General features: G+C 48.5%; 1 protein-coding gene across 1 annotated transcript; it reads right to left on the reverse strand.

The window, feature by feature from the left end:
- Positions 1–1248: 1248 nt before the first annotated feature.
- Positions 1249–18254, reverse strand: Idh2 (isocitrate dehydrogenase (NADP(+)) 2). The gene is made up of 11 exons (XM_046437526.2): positions 18058–18254; positions 8678–8769; positions 7683–7848; positions 5743–5903; positions 5519–5662; positions 4979–5115; positions 4645–4796; positions 2569–2681; positions 2300–2397; positions 2114–2206; positions 1249–1636 (listed from the first exon to the last, which is right to left on the reverse strand). The coding sequence occupies exons 1-11, from the start codon at positions 18170–18172 to the stop codon at positions 1549–1551; spliced, it is 1359 nt and encodes a 452-aa protein (XP_046293482.1). The 5' UTR covers positions 18173–18254; the 3' UTR covers positions 1249–1548.
- Between the last annotated feature and the right edge of the window lie 293 nt (positions 18255–18547).

An 18547-nucleotide genomic window follows, 5' to 3' on the forward strand; every position in this document is an offset into this window, starting at 1 on the left:
CACACCCCCAACACTCTTTGTTTGTTTTTTCACTAAATTGCTTAAGTCATCACTAAGTTTCTGCGGCTAGCTTGAACTCACAATCCTCCTGTCTCAGCCTCCCAAGAGGCTGGGATTACAAGTGTGGGCTACCACTCCCGGCATCCTCTCACATACTTTACATCATCTCTAGATTTCTTGTAATACCTAAGACAATGTATATAAGAATTGTCATAAACCAGGTGCGTGGTAGGCCTGTAATCCCAGCTACTCAGGAGGCTGAGGCAAGAGGATCAAGTTCAAGGCCAATTTAGGCAACTAAGCAGGACCCTGCCTCAGAATAAAATTAAAAGGGCTGGAGGCTTAGCTCAGTGGTAGAATATTTGCCTAGCATTTGTAAAGCACTGGGTTCAATCCCCAGTGCCAGAAAAAGAGAGTTGTCATATTGTATCATTTAGGGAATAATGACAAGGTGGGAAAGTCCTACACATGTTCAGAACATATGCAACTATTTTTCCCAAATATTTTTAATCCAAGAATGGTTAAATCCACAGATGCAGAACCTCTTGATACAGAGGGCTGGCTATGTTTATTTTATCAAATAAAGATTATTCAACTCTCCCCCAGGACATTTTAACACCAAAGAATAAAAATATAATCATTGCACAGAGGATAATGCTTTAAATCAAAGACAGGTAGCAGTACTGAGGATGGAACCCAGGGCCTCACACATACCAGGCAAGGTGTTCTACCACCAAGCCACATCCTCAGCCCTGGGGCAACTTTTTAATCTCCTTCATGTCTAGTTTTGCCAAAATGAGGTGGAAATGAACCCAAGTCTCAGAACCACTGGTCTAGTCTACAGGAGGTCCCCTTTCAACAGGCCCTGCGAAACCCAGGCAGCCCTGCAAAGCAGGCATTGGGTAGTTTTCAGTATAGAGAGAAGGATAAACAAAGGTCTGGAGATGTTTAGAAGGTTAAAACCAACCAACAACCTCAAAAATCATTATTATTATTAACAAGTGGTCTATCAGAAAGCAACAGAAACTCAAAATGGAGACCCAGATACAATGGCTCATCCTAGAGAATTCTAGGAAACCCACAGGCCTGTGTCCACAGAGTCCCAGAAGCTCCTCTAGCAGCTCCTACCTACCCTGTGCTGGCCCAAGATGCTCTGGCCTGTCCCTGGTGGAACCCACCAGCTCTAAGAGGGCCTCTGCCTCTGGCCCCGGCTGCCTCCTTCCCCTCAGGGACAAACACAGCAGACAGTTTTGTGAAGAGCTTTTTAGTTGCTAAATATGGCACCATGTGCACCAAGGGCAATATAAATTACAGTATGCCAAACATACTGACTGGCTGAGGTAAAGCACACTGTTCCTGCCTCACGTCACCGTGAGGGGAAACATACTTTTAAAAACATACTTTTAAAAACATCTTGCTTATAAAAATATGTCCCCTAGAAAGGCCTCCAGAGAGGGGCTGTGAAGCTCACCCTCTACCTCGTGTCGGGAGGACCAGCTGCCGGCTCTGCTCCGGCCTGTCCGCCGCCACCCCCAGGCAGCGCCTCCCCTACTGCTTGCCCAGAGCTCTGTCCAAGTTGGTCTTGATGGTGTCCAGGAAGTCTGTGGTGTTTAGGAAGTGTTCATTCAGCTTCACACTGCCAAGAAAACACCATTCGCATTAGAGGGCAGCTCCAGGCCTCTCCAAGGCCATCAGCAGGGAACTTCCAGGGCACAGCCTGAACCTGGGCATCAGAGTAGCCTAATCATGCCACCCAGGCTTGCGCCAAAAGTTACCTGCAGCCCGCTGCCAAAGAGCCACAGCAAATTCATCAAAAACCTAATAGGGTCTTTTTTTTTCCCCCCCTAGGCGGCAGGTAACTGGGCACAAGCTCTCCTGGAAGAAAGTGGGAGACAGATGGTTCGGGAACAGGTGGAGCAGCCAGCCAGTAGGGACCAGCTCACTGGGCCTGGTCTAGGGTGGCTCAACCTGAATCATTCCTCAGGGCTATGGACTTGTCCTGCCCCAGGCCCCTGGACTCATGAGAGGGACTCATTAGAGGGTCCCCTGGCTTCCTCCCACCTGGCTCTGAGGTCGCAAAAGGACACCCTTGCCCTCTGCCCAGGCCACGCACTTGCTAAGGCCATGGATGCAGCCGGCCAGGTCCTTGGTCATGGCGCCACTCTCCACGGTCTCCACGCACACCTTCTCCAGAGTCTGTGCAAACCTGCAGGGGTCGGGGCAGAGGGAGAGCCCAGCTGTGCAAGGCCAGGACCCAGACTCTACCCTGGGCCAGATCGGCCCCTCCCTCATCACTTACCTGATGAGATCCTGGGTCCCATCCAACTTTCCCCGGTGTTCCAGGCCCCGCGTCCAGGCAAAGATGCTGGCGATAGGGTTGGTACTGGTCGGCCGGCCCTGGGGATAGGGCCGCAGGGATCAAGCGCTGAGTCGGCGCTTGAGAAGCTCCTGAGATGTAGCTGCCCACTTCTAGACTGATGGACCAGGCCCACCCGCTAGCCATCAGGGCCGGCAGGCTGTGGCCTCTGGGGTGGATTGCCATCATGCAGCCACATGTCCCACACTCACTTTCTGGTGCTCCCGATAATGACGGGTGACTGTCCCATGAGCAGCTTCAGCCTCAATGGTCTTCCCATCGGGGCAAACAAGCACGGACGTCATCAGGCCGAGGGAGCCGAAGCCTGAAGGGTGGGAAGACCCTCGTCAGTGCTGGCACCCTAGGTCACACACCGAAGGTGGAATCCCACCTACCCCCTTCACCTGCTGTTGTAATTGCTCCCGGACATTAGACCCTCACCCACCCCAACTGAAACCAGGACAGGGACTACATGGCGCATGTCCACCCTTGCTGTGGGTCTACAGGGTCCCCAGAGAGCAGGAGGCCCTCAAAGTGACTAGCACCAGAATACTAACACGAATCTATGTCCCCACCTCCAGGCACCCCAGAGTTTGACACCCAGCACCTAAGACCCCACAGAGTCCTGAGCCTCCCAGGAAGCTGCATCAAGCAGAAAAAATAAAGCAGCTGGCGGCTATTTCACAGTGACCACTTTCTGCTTCTCTGAGGCCACTTTCAAGCTTTGGGATTTATTTCCAAACTTTCCCAAATCCAGATGTCAGCTCAAATGACCTTTTCCATTACCATGGCTCTAGAGTTTCAAAACTACCTCCGACCACCAAAGTAAGGATTGTGAAGGTCCAAGAAGAAGTGGGCCTTCTTTGGCAAAATGATTTGTCAAGGCTGGGATGTGGCTCAGTGATAGAGCACTTGCCTAGCATGTGCAAGGCCCCGAGTTCAAACCCCAGGCCCCCTCAAAAAAGAAAGAAAAGAAAATGCTTTATGTCTGATTTATTTATTTGTTTGTTTATTTATTTGTTCATTCATTCATTCATTCTTCCTGGTATTAGGGATAACACTCAGGGAATTTACTATTGAGCTACATCACCAGCCCTTTTTATTTTATTTATTTATTTGTACTAGGGATTGAACCCAGGGGTATTTAACCACTGAGCCATATCCCCAATCCATTTTATTTTTTTATTTAGAGATGGGGGTCTCAATAAGTCGCTGAGGCTGGCTTTGAACTCATGATTCTCCTGCCTCAGCCTCCTGAGTCCTGAGTCACTGGAATTACAGGTGTGTGCCACCACACCAGCTCAGCGCTTTTTATTTTGAGATAAAAGTCTCACTCCGTTGCTGAAGCCAGCCTCCTTTGCCATTTTTACCTAGACCTTTGTGCTCACCAATTCTTTATATACTTAATGTTAATTTTCACACTTTTCTTGTTTGCTTTGGATTTTTTTTTTTTTCTTTTGACTGGTGACAACCCAGGGTATGCTAAGCACGCACTCCACCTCTAAGCTACACCCCTGGTCCCTGCTGTGACTTTTCATCTTTCCATCCAGATGGGAGTTGCTCTGATGAGAGGATCAGCAGTAAACTTTTGGAAATAAAACCAAAGGTTTGTAGAAAACAAGACCTTTTCATTGCACCCTGTCATGTGCTTCCATGTCCCCGTCATCAGGAGCTGCACCTCACGGACCTCATTGTCACCTTCTCTTTCCTTTTCATCCTTCACCTGCCCCCACCACCTTTCTTGCTTGTTTCCCACAAATTGGGCTATTCTCACTCTTCTCTAATGATATCACCCGCGCTTTCAGCTGCAGTCCAGGCTGGGGTTTACCATCTCCCCCTATATTCTCGTACTTCCCTGAGGTTCACTGTACAAAATGCACTCCTGTCATTTAGGAAGCATCCACCTGTAATCCCAGCAACCCAGGAGGCTGAGACAGGAGGATGGTAAGTTTGAGACCAATGTGGGCAACTTAGTGAGACCCTGTCTCAAAAAATAAAAATACAGGAGTGAGGGTGTGGGGTGGTAGAGCCTCCCAGTGCTCCCTATTTTCCTACTGTTGCCAAATAAGTCAAGTAGCCCCAGAATGAGTTCCTGTTCCCTTTCCTCTGAGGCCAGCCTTAGTAATACACTAGTCCAAATCTAGTTTGTGGACCTCCTTCACTCATTGCCTGAGAGTCTGCAATAAATCCTGCCACAACCCTTGAGTTTTCTATCCAAAGGACCTGAAAATTTCCCAGCCAGAAGATCAACAGCCCATCCCTGCAGTGAGTGTGTCCTCCCAGCTTACCCTGGGCCAGGATGTCCGACTGCACGTCCCCATCATAGTTCTTGCAGGCCCACACAAAGCCACCTGAAGACTTGAGGACCTGGGCCACCATGTCGTCGATGAGCCGGTGCTCATACCAGATCTTATTCTTGTCAAAATCAGTCTTATAGTGCCTGGCAGTAAAAGGGCTTATTGTAGGGAGAGGACAGGAGGTTGGCAGTTTGGGGACCCCTCCCTGAGCCTCAGAGCTGAGCAAATGCATTGGGATAGTGACCTCCCCAGGTAGGACAGAACAGCACACAGGAGCTGGGAAGCAGAGGAGTTCTCAGAAAACAGGAAAATAATAGGCTGTTACTTGTCAAAGATCTCCTGGAAGATGTCCTTGAAACGCCCATCATAGGCCTTCAGGATGGTGTTCTTGGTGCTCATGTACAACGGCCATTTCTTCTGGATTGCATACTGAAAGCAGCTGTGCGCAAAACCCGAGATGGACTGCAAGGAGAAAGAGGGTCCCAGCATGGTCCCCCAGCCTGGGGACTTCCAACTCTCCCAGTATCCCAAGGCCAGGCCCAGCTCTCTAGAAACCGCATCCCCAGTCTCCAACAACCACTAGCCCTAGCGGTTATAGAGTGGGCATCTGCTGTTTCTCATCTCCCTCCAAATTTGGAGAAGCAAGCAGCCCTCCAACTTTACCTTGGAAAACCACCTCACCCTCTCCAATTCTTAGGCCATGTGGCTCAGGGAAGGCAAATTCCAAGCAGGCAAGGGATAACCCTGGAGCTACTGGTGGCCATCTCTGCCTCTCGCTGGCCTGAGAATGAGGCCAACACAGAAAAAGGGAAAGCCACAGACAGAGGGTTGGACAGGCTGGGGAAGGAGAGCGCTCGGGCCTCACCTCATCGGTATTGTACATGCCCATGCCTACGCCGCCCGCAGGGAAGTTGTACACCTCCCACTCCTTGGCTCCACTGCCATCCTTTGGAGTGAAGACCATCTTGAATGTGCCAGCTCGGTCTACCACAAAGTCTGTGGCTTTGTACTGCAGAGACAAGAAGATGGCTCAGGCCAAGGCTCCCATGGTGGGCCCAGGTCCACAGACTCAGTCTCCAGCTGGCCTACCTGGTCACCATGAGCATGCCTGCCAATGGTGATGGGCTTGGTCCAGCCAGGGACAAGACGGGGGATATTTTTGCAAATGATGGGCTCTCGGAAGACAGTCCCACCAAGGATATTCCGGATGGTTCCATTGGGACTCTTCCACATCTTTTTCAGCTTGAACTCTGTGAGAAGAGATATGAAGTAGGTCCACGGCAGCCACTCCTTCCAGTCAGAACTTGAACCCCAAGCAACAACACAGCCAGACGGGAGCCTGAAAGTCATCCTGAGGGAGGTTATAGGGTCTAGAGTATAAACATGTGGGCTCTGGAATCCACTTACATAAGTGGCTTAGTTATAAAACAAAATTACTGATAAAATACCTAGCCTGCTGGGTTGTGAGGACAGAATGAGCTTGTGTATAAAGTGCCCGGATCAGTGGCTGGCCCATAGCAAGTGCTCTGTCCACCTTAGTTCCACATCCTGCATGGGGGTAGTGCAGCCTGAGGGAAAGAACTTGCCTGATGGATCTGATAACCCACTGCTTCACTCCCGAGGCTCTGGGACTGGCCCCAACACTGGCCAATTTACCAAAACCATGACCCTCTATTTCCTTGTCCATAAAAATGGGGATATACAAATCCCAGGATTTGGAAGAACTAAAAAAAAAAAAAAAGCTCAATATTAAAGTGACTCCAATACTCTATGGCCAGGTCTGATCTAGAAAACAGGAGGTGGCCTGCAGAGTTTGAAGATGTACCCTGAATGCTTCCTTCTCACTTCTTCATAGTGCAGGAATTAAGAAGAGTTCAGAGAACTCCTCAACCATCTTTTATTTATTTATTTATTTATTTATTTATTTATTGTGCTGAAGATTAGACCAGAGGCACTTTATCACTAAGCCCTTTAATTTTTTTTTTTTTTTTTTTGTACAAGGGATTGAACTCAAGGGCACTCAACCATTATGCCACATCCCCAGCCCTATTTTTGTATTTTACTTAGAGACAAGATCTCAGAGTTGCCTAGCGCCTCACCATTGCTGAGGCTGGCTTTGAACTAGTGATCCTCCTGCCTCAACCTCCCAAGCCACTGGGATTACAGGTGTGCGCCACTGTGCCCAGCAATTTTTTTTTTTAAGTACAGGGAATTAAAGCCCGGGGTGCTTTAATTTATTTTATATTTTGAGTATTTTATATTTTGAGACACGGTCTCACCAGGCTTCATGGCACACGCCTGTGATCCCAGCGGCTTGTGAAGAGAATTGAAAGTTCAAAGCCAGATTCAGCAATTTAGCAAGGCCCTAAGCAATTTAGCAAGACTCAGTCTCAAAATTAAAAAAAAAAAAATTAAAAGGGCTGGAAATGTGGCTCAATGGTTGAGCACCCCTGGGTTCACTCCCCAGTATCCAAAAAAAAAAAAAAAAGAGAGAGAAAGACATGGTCTCATTAAGCTGCTGAGTCTGGCCTCGAACTTGTGATCCTCCTGCCTCGGCATTCTGAGTCACTGGGATTACAGGCATGTGACACCACACCTGGCTCAACCATCCTTCTTAAAATATTGAAATCTGGCCCCTTTCTCCACACTCTGGTATCATTTCACAGAACCTTGAGAAAGGCCCCCGAACTCAAGGACAGTAACCAGGCCAGGTTTACAGGGGCACCTCTCAGAGATCCATACATGATCTCCAGGGCACTGTAATGCCATGAGAGTGGCAGGGGGGCACTAGTGACGCTTCCCAAGGACCTCTGAGACTCCCAACACACAGCCTTCCTCTGCACAGCCTCTCCGTCCACCAGCCTACAAAACAGGTCAGGTCAGAGGGATGAGCTGCCCAAAGTCCAGCTCTCTGGATGGACTCCCAGGTCCAAAATCAGCAACATAGCCAACCACCCTCACTGACCTTGAGAGGCTGGCCAGGGGAGCCCATGACCCTCCCCTATCCAACCCCCTCCACACCCTCACACCTTCCACACGGGCCTCATCAGGGGTGATGGTGGCACACTTGACAGCCACACTATATTTCTGGGTGGCCAACGCGGAGTCAATGGTGACCTGGTCATCAGTCTGGTCACGATTTGGAAGCCCGAGGTCAAAATACTTGAGCTGGACGTCCACATGAGGCAGGATAAGCTAGGGAAGATGGCCAGAGCAAGGCATCAGCCCAACAGCTATGACTTGGGGACAGGACAACAGGGATGCGAGAACCCGTGGGCCATGGCAGGGGACATCCAGTCAGTGTGGGGACGAGGGAAGAAGGCCAGTGGAGGAGGCACAGCAGAAAGTCGGGGTCAGTTATTCCTCAGCAGAGCCTAGGGAGGGCTGGCAGGAGGCTGGGACTCTGGAGAGAGGCCAGCAGGTCAGGCTGCTGTCCTTTGGTGGACTTCCCCGTGTGCCCCTACCATGGCCATCAAGTCAGCTGAACCCCAAGTCCAAGTTCATCTAGATTCCTCTATACAGTGAGGTCCTCCTTTGCCTCCAACGGCTTTGAGAACTTCACAATCAGAAGTGGCAGTCTCAACCTTTCTCCCATGGACCTTCACTCAATAGGGGACCTTCATGTGGACAACAGACCATGGCAACTTCAGAAAAGCCAAGTCATCACCCTGAGAACCGTTAGCTGGGACACTGTCCTGCACATAGCCCTGCTCTCCTTTCAACTCCTTCGCAAAGAAATACAGCAAAAATGTGCAAGATTAAGACAGAAATGACATGGGGGGGGTCAGCCTTAAAGACGTTCCAAGTTTGAAAGTCACGCAAGCTTCGGCACCAACATGAGACAGATGGGCCCTCTCCCTGCTTAATGGCTAAGAACCATTAATGGCCCACACATGAAAGCAGGATGATCAGAAGGTGAGACACAGGACTGCTGTTGTCCACCTGGACACCCGAGACCTTGTGGGACTGAAAGCTGCCTGGCCAGTTCACCTGGAGAGCCACCCACTTTAGGAAGGGGCCCTACCTTCTCTTTAATGAACTGCCAGATGATGCGAGTCATCTCATCACCATCCATCTCCACCACCGGCTTCGCAACCTTGATCCTCTTGTCTGCATCTAGAACCAGGCACATGCAACACATCACGCCGCTGGAGAGGTTAGTGGGAAACCCCTCTTCTCCCATCCAGGCCTGCCTTTCACCAAAGAAGGAGCACTGGACAACCAGGCCTCCAGCTGCCCAGTGTCTACTCCCCATTTTGCAGAAGTTGCTCCTTGTTTGGGAGACCTGGGTCCCCCACTAAATATACCAGGTAAGATTAGCCAGAGAGATGCCCATCCCACCCCTGGTCAAGGGAGTAAGGTCCATGGCCAGTCAGATCCCCTCTCTCTGGAATCTCAAATCAGAAGACACCAGCAGGGATGACTGCCAGCTAAGCCACCTTACCCAGCATCAAATCAGGGAAAGGTTGTCCATGAGCTCCTGCTACCCAGTTCCTCAGGATGGCCAGACATCCCCCTTGTCCAAGATTCAGTTCTTTTTGGTTTTCTCTGTACTTCTATGAGGTACCTTGTGTCCTTCCAATAAAATCCTCTAAGTTATCCAGTCACTATTTCCATTGTTTACAATATGAGAGTCCCTGGCTAACTGCGGTAAGGAGGGAATGGTACAGAAATATGTTGTGTGCCTACAATGTGCCCATAGTGTAACACCCCTTTACACCCCGATTCCATTTAACAACAAAAATAGCCCCAAGGGAGGTATCGTTAGCTCCACTTTATCTTTTATTTTTTATTTTTTATGTTTTAGTACTGGGGATAGAACCCAGAGTCACTTAACCACATCTCCAGCCCTTTTTTATATTTTGATACAGGGTCTCTCTAAGTTGCTTAGGGCTTTGCTAAGGTGCTAAAGCTGGCTTTGAACTCATGATCCTCCTACCTCAGCCTCCAGAGCCGCTGGGATTACAGGTGTGTAATCCCAGCTGGCTCCACTTTAAATGTGGAGAAATGGGCTGCGGATGTAGCTCATAGTGTAGTACTTCTCTAACATGAGCAAAGCACTTCAATCCCCAGCACCACAAAAGAAAAAAAAAAGTGGGGAAACTGAGGCTCGGAATTCAGAAACAGCAGAACCAGGACTTGAACCTTATTCAATAAGAAGGACAGACTCATGGCACCTGCAAACAGAACTCAGAATCCCTGATCCAGGTTGGCTCAGATATGTCAGTCCTTTCAGAGAAGCATCAAAGACACAGCAAGTGGCTAATGAGAAGCCCAGGGAGGTGGTACAGAGGCAAAGAGGAGCCAGGGAGGCTCTTCTAGCAAAGTTTGACTTCCAAGAAAAACCAGCAGTCTGAGAAGTGAATTCCAAAGAAAACTCGAGAAAATGGCCCATTTAATTAATAGGTGCATGCTGTCATGGACAAGACTTGCTGAATCCTACCTAGCCTGCAGCAGACAGAGGCACCAACATGTCCCACTACCCACAACCCGAAAAGAAGCCACTCCTGGGGAGTAAGACAAGAGCTACATAAAACTTCAATCATCCCCAAAGGAGCACTCTGGAGCCTCACCTATGGTCCACTTACTGTTAGGTTACACACAGTGTTTACAGATGTTGTGTGTCTTCCAACCTCAAGAAAGATTACACGCAGCAAATCAGACAAAAGAAAAAAGACACTGAACTGGGGGTTATAGCTCAGCAATAGAGCACTTGCCTAGCACGCATAAGGCCCTAGGTTTCATCCTCATTACACTCAGAAGGTATGGCCACCTGGGCACATTTAAAACAAGTGACTAGCTGGGCGTGGCGGCACACTCCTGTAATCCCAGTGGCTCGGGAGGCAGGAGGATAGTGGGTTCAAAGCCAGCTTCAGCAATGGTGAGCCGCGAAGCAACTCAGTGAGACCCTGTCTCTAAATAAAATACAAAATAGGGCTGGGGATGTGGCTCAGTGAACAAGTGCCTCTGACTTCAATCCTCAGTGACACACACACACAAAAAAAAAAAACAAAAAACAAAGATCAAAGCCTAATAGACCTCAAATATATCACTGTCATACAATACACACCTTGGCTGGACTCATGATGACACCCATAAACAACGGCTAACATAATCCTTAAATTATATCCTTTCCTTTTTCCCTGTTTTTTTTTTTTTAAACTGGGATGGAACCCAAGACCTCATGCATGCTAGGCGAACACTCTTCCACTTAGCTACATTCTCAGACCTAAGAAAAACATTAAATAATACACAAAAAACAATTAATTCACTTTCCAAAGAAATGCAAACCGTTTTTTGGTTTGTTTGTATGTTTATAAAAAGCATCTTAAAGATCACTTAAGGAGAAAAAGAGAGGCCCAGGTAATGTGGTTTGTGTCAGAGGCAGGACAGAACCAAGTCCTTGACTCAAGTGCAGTTTTTGGAAGTCCTAGTGGGTCAGATGTGGAAAGGCAGAAAGAAAACACAGATGCAAAATACTACATTCCCTAGAGAACAAAAGCCATGCACACTGGGCCCCACTGCCCTTCTCAAGATGCAGTGGAGATTTTGGACCCACACTACAAAATTCCTTCACTTTGATCTGAAGCTTGAGTGGGAAGAGGCTTGGGACTGTAGAAAATCCACTGGTCTGTCCTTGAACTTTGTTTTGTTGTTGTTGGGTTTTCTTTATTCTTTCTTTTTTTTTCTTGGGGGAGGGGGGGAGACAGTTTACTAGGAATTGAACCTGAACCTAGGGTCACTTTCCCACTAAGCTACAACCCCAGCCCTTTTTATTTTGAGACAGGGTCTCACTAAGTTGCTGCAATCCTCCTACCTTTGCCTCCTGAGTCATGTATAACACCACGCCTGGCTAAACTAGTTTAGTTTTTTGGTTTTTTTTTTTTGTACCAGGGATTGAACTCAGGCGCATTCGACCACTGAGCCACATCCCCAGCCCTATTTTGTATTTTATTTTCAAAGACAGGGTCTCAATGAGTTGTTGCTGAGGCTGGCTTTGAACTCGAGATCCTCCTGCCTCAGCCTCCCAAGTGGCTGGGATTATAGGCATGCACCACTGTTCCCAGCCACTAGTTTAGTTTTTTTTTCTTTATATTTTTATTTATTTATATATATGTGGTGCTGAGGATCGAACCCAGGGCCTCACATGTGCTAGGCAAGGGCTCTACCACTGAGCCACAACCCTAGCCCTAGTTTAGTTTTATTTATTTATTTATTTATTTATTTTTTAGTTTTCGGCGGACACAACATCTTTGTATGTGGTGTTGAGGATCGAACCCGGGCCGCACGCATGCCAGGCAAGCGCGCTACTGCTTGAGCCACATCCCCAGCCCCCCCTAGTTTAGTTTTTATAAGCATCTTCTATGAGTTAATTTGAGGACAGCTAACTAAAAGTTGTTAAAACTGAACCTACCTGGGCATGGTGGCACACACCTATAATCCCAACAGCCTGAGGCTGGAGGAGGAACATAAATTTGAGGCCAGCAACTTAGTGAGACCCTGTCTCAAAATTTTTAAATAAATAAATAAATAAATAAAGAGAGCTAGAGATATAGTTCAAAGGTAGAGCACCTGTGGGTTCCATCCCCAGTACAGAAAGAAACAATTAAATAGAGAACTGAAACTATATCATAATTGGGACCACTAACGAGAAACTCACCTGGGGGCCAATTCTAAAGATTTCAGCCACTGAATTAGGGCTCCACTGAATTGGGCTTCAGGCAGGTAGGCTGAGGATCACACACACACACACACACACACACACACACACACCACACCACACAGCTGGGGTAGGTCAGGATCAAGATCATGGTGCTGGGTCTGGAGATTTAGCTCAGTTGATAGAGTGGCTTGCCTTGCATGTCCAAGGCCATAGGTTCAATCTCCAGCACCAACAACAAAAAAAAGATGATGGTCCTGGATTGGGGATGTGGCTCAGTGGTAGAGCGCTTGCCTACCACAAATATATATATATTTGTCAATGGATCTTTATTTTATTTATTTATACACAGTGCTGAGAATCAAACCCAGTACCTTACACTTGTTAGACAAGTGTTCTATCACTGAGCCACAACCGCAGCCCAGCAAATAATAATTTTAATAAAAGGGCAAAGACTTGAACAGACATTTCTCCAAAAATGATATATACTTTTGTATATCATTCACACCTGGAAAATACTTAACATCACTGATCACTAGGGAAATGCAAATCAAAACCAAAATGAGCCAGCGTCATTACACCTGTAATCCCAGCAATGTGGGAGGCTAAAACAGGAAGACTGCAAATTCAAGACCAGCCTGGACAACTCAGTGAGACTCTGTCTCAAAATAAAAAGAGACGGGATGCAGCTTAGTGATAAAGGGCCCCTGGGCTAAGTTACCTGTGTGGGTAACTTAGGAGGCAAAGTCTCAAAATTTAAAAAGGGCTCTGGGGCCAGGTGCAGTGGCCCACGCCTGTGAGGCACTGGGTTTGATCCTCAGCACCATATAAATGTAAAGTAAAGATATAAAAACTAAATGTAGGGCTGGGTTTGTGGCTCAGTGGTAGAGCGCTCGCCTAGCACGTACCAGGCACTGGGTTCGATCCTCAGTACCACATAAATGTAAAATAAAGATATTGTGTCCACCAAAAACTAAAAAATAAATAAATAAAAACTAAATGTATATGTTTTTAAAAAAGGACTGGGGATATAGTTCAGTGATTAAGTGCCCCTGGGTTCAATCCCCAATACAATAAATAAATAAATAAACAAACAAGCAAACAAACATAAAAATAGGAAGAAAACTCGGTCACCAAGCTATAATACAGATGAAACTTGTGGGCATTATAAATGAAATAGTTATAAAAAATCATATTTTTTACAATTAGTACATTGTTTTTCTTATTTATTTATTTTTTAATGTAGTGTTGAGGATCAAGCCCAGTACAACCCCAGCTCCACAAAAGATAAATTCTATATGATTCTACTTATATAAGATGAGTCAAATTCACAGAAACAGAAAGTAGAATGGTGGTTGCCAGAGACTGGGGGGAGGGGGAGGAGGCAAAGGGGAATTAGGGTTTAGTGGATATAAAGTTTCAGTCTCCCAAGATGAAAAAGGTCTGGAGATGGCTGGTGGTGATGGTTATTCAACACTACTGAACTGTACACTTTAAAGAAAAGAGTTAATATGGTAAATATTAAGTTATATTTTTGCCAAAATAAAAAAAGCAAAAATAATAAGAATTTAAACCAGCCCTCCCTATTTAAAAAAAAAAAAAACACAGGAGATTTTACATAAAAATATAACTACACAGGTGCTAAGCACAAGGACCCTCTCCACTTCCTACCATGCAGCTCTGACCAAGAGGCTGCATGTCCCAACAAAGGATCAGAATGTGGGGGAAGCCCCCAATTCCTTTGAAGCCACTCAAGTATCTTCCTGATTTCACTCCTCCCTTTCTCTTACACCCACATACAAAGTATCAACAAACCCTACTGGCTTTCTTCAGTATACATCCAGAATCCGGCCAGTTTCTCCCCACAGCCCCACCACCCAGGTCCAACCAACCAGAATCTCCTCTGGCCAGGGTACGACCATTACCTCCTACCAGGTCCCTAAAACCAGGGTGTCCCCGTTAAGACCTAAGTCAGATCAAAGCACTCTCCTCAAAACCCTGCAAAGCCTCCTTTTTCTCTCAGAATAAAGGCCAAAGTCCTCAAAAATGTCTTAGAAGCTACGGGTGTGGCTCAGGAGCAGAGGGCTTGCCTAGCTTGTGCAAGGCCCTCAGTTTGATCCCCAGCACACTACATAAATAAATAAATAATGCCTAGAAGCTGGGCGTGGTGGTGCACACCTGTAATCCCAACGGCTCCAGAGGCTGAGGCAGGAGGATTTTGAGTTCAAAGTCAGACTCAGCAACTTACCAAGTCCCTAAGCAACTCAGTGCAACCCTGTCATGAAATAAAATATTTTAAAAAGAGCTGGAGATGTGGCTCAGTGATAAAGTGCCCCTAGGTTCAGAACATTCCTGGTACCAAATATATACATACTTAGAGCCCTTCACTGATCTTCCTGCTAAACCTCACTCATCTGTCATTCAACCCAGTGCTCCTCTTCCGCTCCTACATGGAATTCTTGACACTTGCAGGTCCTCTTTCCCTGATACCTGAATGGCCTGCTTCTTCCCCTTTTCAGCACTTAATTCTCTGAGGTCTTCTCTTCTCCTCAACTCTTGTGCCCATATGGCACACTACATGACTTTGATCTTGCTTATTATCTGTCCCCTTCCACATTAGAATTAATGCTCCATAACAGCAAGAATCTTTCCTGGTCTTATTCCCAGTTCTTACCCCAGCTTCTTGCATGGTATTTAGCACATGAAAGGAACATATTTGTTGAAGACATTAATGAATGTCAAGTCAAGGTTAAACCAGTCTGTGATCAGGGCTGCCTTGCCCTCCCCTCTCATCCTCCTGGGGTACATTTTATTTATTATCATTTTATACCGAGGATCGAACTCAGGGGCACTCGATCACTGAGCCACATCCCCAGCCCTATTTTGTATTTATTTAGAGACAGGGTCTCACTGAGATGCTTAACACTTTGCTTTTGCTGAGCCTGGCTTTGAACTCTCATCCTCCTGCCTTAGCCTCCCAAGCCACTGGGATTACAGGCGTATGCTATCACACAGGTTTCGACTGGGTACATTGCCACACAGAGGCCAGAGAGTTTGAGCCAGCTGGCTACACCAGAGGTACACAAGCGGCTCTGCCAGGCGATGGGCTTCTGCCCCAGACAACCTCACAACCTAGAGTGTACTAATATTTGCAGTCTGGGCTGGAGGTGCAGCTCAGTACTTGAGTGCTTGCCTAACATGCATAAGTTCCCAGGTTCTAACCCCAGAACCAAGGAGGGAAAAAAAAAAATGCAGTCTGCTGGCACTTTTAACATGGTTTACACAGTATAAAGCCCAGGGCAGGTCATGGACCCTTGCTTCCTGGAATCAGAAAGCAATTTCCAGACCTCTAACCTGAATGGAATCAGCCCAAGAGGACTCAACCTTAGGTAGATTTGAGGACAGGACCCAGGCTTCTCAAGTTGTGTGGCTTGGTTTTGTTTGTTTTTGTAGTGCTGGGAATTGATCCCAGGCCTCCTTCATGCTCCCAAGTGCTCTACCACTGAGCTACATCTCCAGCACAGGCCCCAAGCTTTCCAGAGACATTTTCCCTTAATACCTACTGGATGAAACATAAGCACCCAAACCAGCTCTGGGGGGAGAGAATTCAGCAGGAGAGGAGGGTGGGGGTGGTGACTGATGGTAACAAGACTCCACAGGGGAACAGATAAAGAACTCTACTGGTGGGTCTTTAATCATTAAATAATTTGTCCTGGAATCGAAGAGTGCAGGTAAGACACCAATCACATCTAAATGGGAGCAGGGTGAAAACTTTAAGAAGTTTCTGGCTAGAAATAGAATAACTAATTTTCCCACGGAGCAGTTACGAGTGGCCCTCACTTCCCCTAGCTCTAACTTATCAGAACCACCAGCAGCAGTCGCTGAAGGCTGCAAAGTTTGAAAGAGACTCGTGTGGGAATTGCAAGGCAGCAAAGACACAGAACCCTTTTAGCCAAAAATTATTCTTTCTTTGTCATCAAAGGGAATGCCAAGTATTTTGTCTCCAGCAATGTTGCCAGGTAACAAGCTGGCAGAACTGTCAACTGTAGTCGGATGTCCAATTCAAAGTACAGGCATTTTCTCTGTTATAACTACCCCACCCAGGGACTTTTAGAAGGACTTGCAACTGACCACTTTTTTAAAGTGTATCCAATCTCAGGCCCTAAAGGGGCTTCATTTTGTTAGTGTAATTGTTGCTTTGTTTTGGTTTCTTTTTTTACCATCAAGGCAGGAAAAAAAAGGGGGGGGGGGGTGGAGAATTGGAAAATGTATCTAACTTTTACCATTTTGCTGAAGGTGGTGCCATGTGTAAATCTTAGGGGCCTGGGGCACATTAAATCTTAAATTTCAGGGTGGGACCCTTAGAGACAGATCCCAGAAGTACAAAAGCAAACATATGCTTTTCTCCTTAGAGGGGACTGGGGCCCAAGTCCTTTTCCCGCCTCCCAGCCACCAGTTCTGGTCAGTTATTCCCACTCAGTTAAAGATTACCCAATCTGGAGGCTGGATTTGTGGCTCCCTGGTAGAGGACTCCTCTAGCATGCATGAGGCACTGGGTTCAATACTCAGCACCACGTAAATGTAAAATAAAGATATTGTGTCCACCTAAAACTAAAATTTAACAACAACAAAAAAAAAGATTACCCACTCTGGCCAAGCCAAGCAGTGAGCCCCACTCCCTCATTCTCCCGGCCCACCCCAAAGGACTTCAAGGCAGGTCTGATGCCTACTGGCTAGGAGTTTCTGTGCCAGTAGGCATCAGAAAATGCCAAGAGACTTTCACTGACCGTTCCCTGTCTTCTATAACAGAGATTTGAGTACACAGGGTAAGGGGCAGACCGATGCTCACATGCCAGGCTGGGCAGCAGCATGGGTAACCGGGATCAGTCTAAGTCTCGCTTTTTTTTTTACTTTTCTCTCCTTAGCAGAGTTAAAAGTATCCCAGACGGCGTGAGAACGACTCCGGAGAAAGTGACATTTTGCGCACGCTGCCAAGTCTCCGAGGCGGGTAAACCAGGCAGGGCCAACAATGGAGTAGGGCATGGGCCGGTAGGCAAGAAAAGGCAAGTCAAGCCAAGGAGAGGCCCCAGGATGGGGCCTCAAGTGCACCGACTAAGAAGAAGCGGGGGTGGGGGGGGCGGGGACGGGGGGGAAGGGGGGGGCAGTCTAACAAAAGGGGAAAACTGAAAGGACACTCCTCCAGCTGTCGAGTAATGGCTCCAAAAATAGCTGACGTGGGCCTGATGGTGAGGAGGGATTAGAGAGCGCCCGGCTGTAAAGGAAGGGGAAGTGGATGCCTCCCCCCTCTCCGCCTTTGTCTGAGCAGGGGCCGCGCTGCGACCCTCCCTCTCGCCAGAGAAACGGTAGGGTGCCCCCCTCGGTTCCTTGTCTCTCTCCAGGGGCGCAGGCGGGCAACACATCTATCAGATCCGGGACTCCCCCAGGACTCCCTCCCGGAATACCTGGGGGCGTATGGCAGCCCCGAGCCCAGCCCTCGCAAGACAGCAATCTCCCGGGCCACCAGTTGCCACCGTCCCTCAAGTCCCCACCATTGCGCCTCATGCGGCCCGGAAGCGCCAGACAGGGTAGCGCAGAGCGAGGCCGCCCCCCCAGCCTTTTGTGTGCCAGATCCCGCCGCTCCCGGGCCGCAGGCGTCGCGAGTCGCGCTCCCCGGCCCCCGCCCGGGAAGTCGCCACGTCGCGGCACCGGCGCGCGCCCGCCCGGACCCTCCGTGCGGCACTCACAGTGGCGCCGTGGCTGCTCTTGCAGGCTGGAGGTGTTCAGGGCCGTCGGCACCCAGGCCGGCCCGGAGCCCGAGGCTCTACAAAGCGAGCGTACGACCCGCAGGTAGCCGGCCATCCCAAGCAGGGGAGCGAACGAGCGGGCAGCTAGAACCCAGTGCGCCGCTCCACACGGCTGCCTGCAGCGGGGCCGGGTTGGCGCTGGCAGCCAGGACACAACCGGGGCGGGACTGCTAGGGCCCGCCGCCCCATTGGGCCTCGCCGGGAGGGGGCGGGGCCAGGGCCCGGCCCCGTCCGACCCTTCTTAGGGCCTTGCCAGAGCCTGCGGGCCAGAGTGCTGAGCCCGCGCATCTTGGGCTCTGCGGCTTACCCAGCTCCGCGGGATCCAGAGGTTGAGAGACTCACTTGAACCGGCGAGGGGTTGACTGCTCCAGGGTGCCCCACTGAACCTGAGTGTCAATTGCCCACACATCGCCTTAACCCCTGTGTCCTT

Source organism: Marmota monax, unplaced genomic scaffold, assembly GCF_021218885.2.
Source record: "Marmota monax isolate L192 unplaced genomic scaffold, Marmota_monax_Labrador192_F-V1.1 WCK01_AAM20220418_F8-fsc00005, whole genome shotgun sequence".
Taxonomy (NCBI): Eukaryota; Metazoa; Chordata; class Mammalia; order Rodentia; family Sciuridae; genus Marmota; species Marmota monax.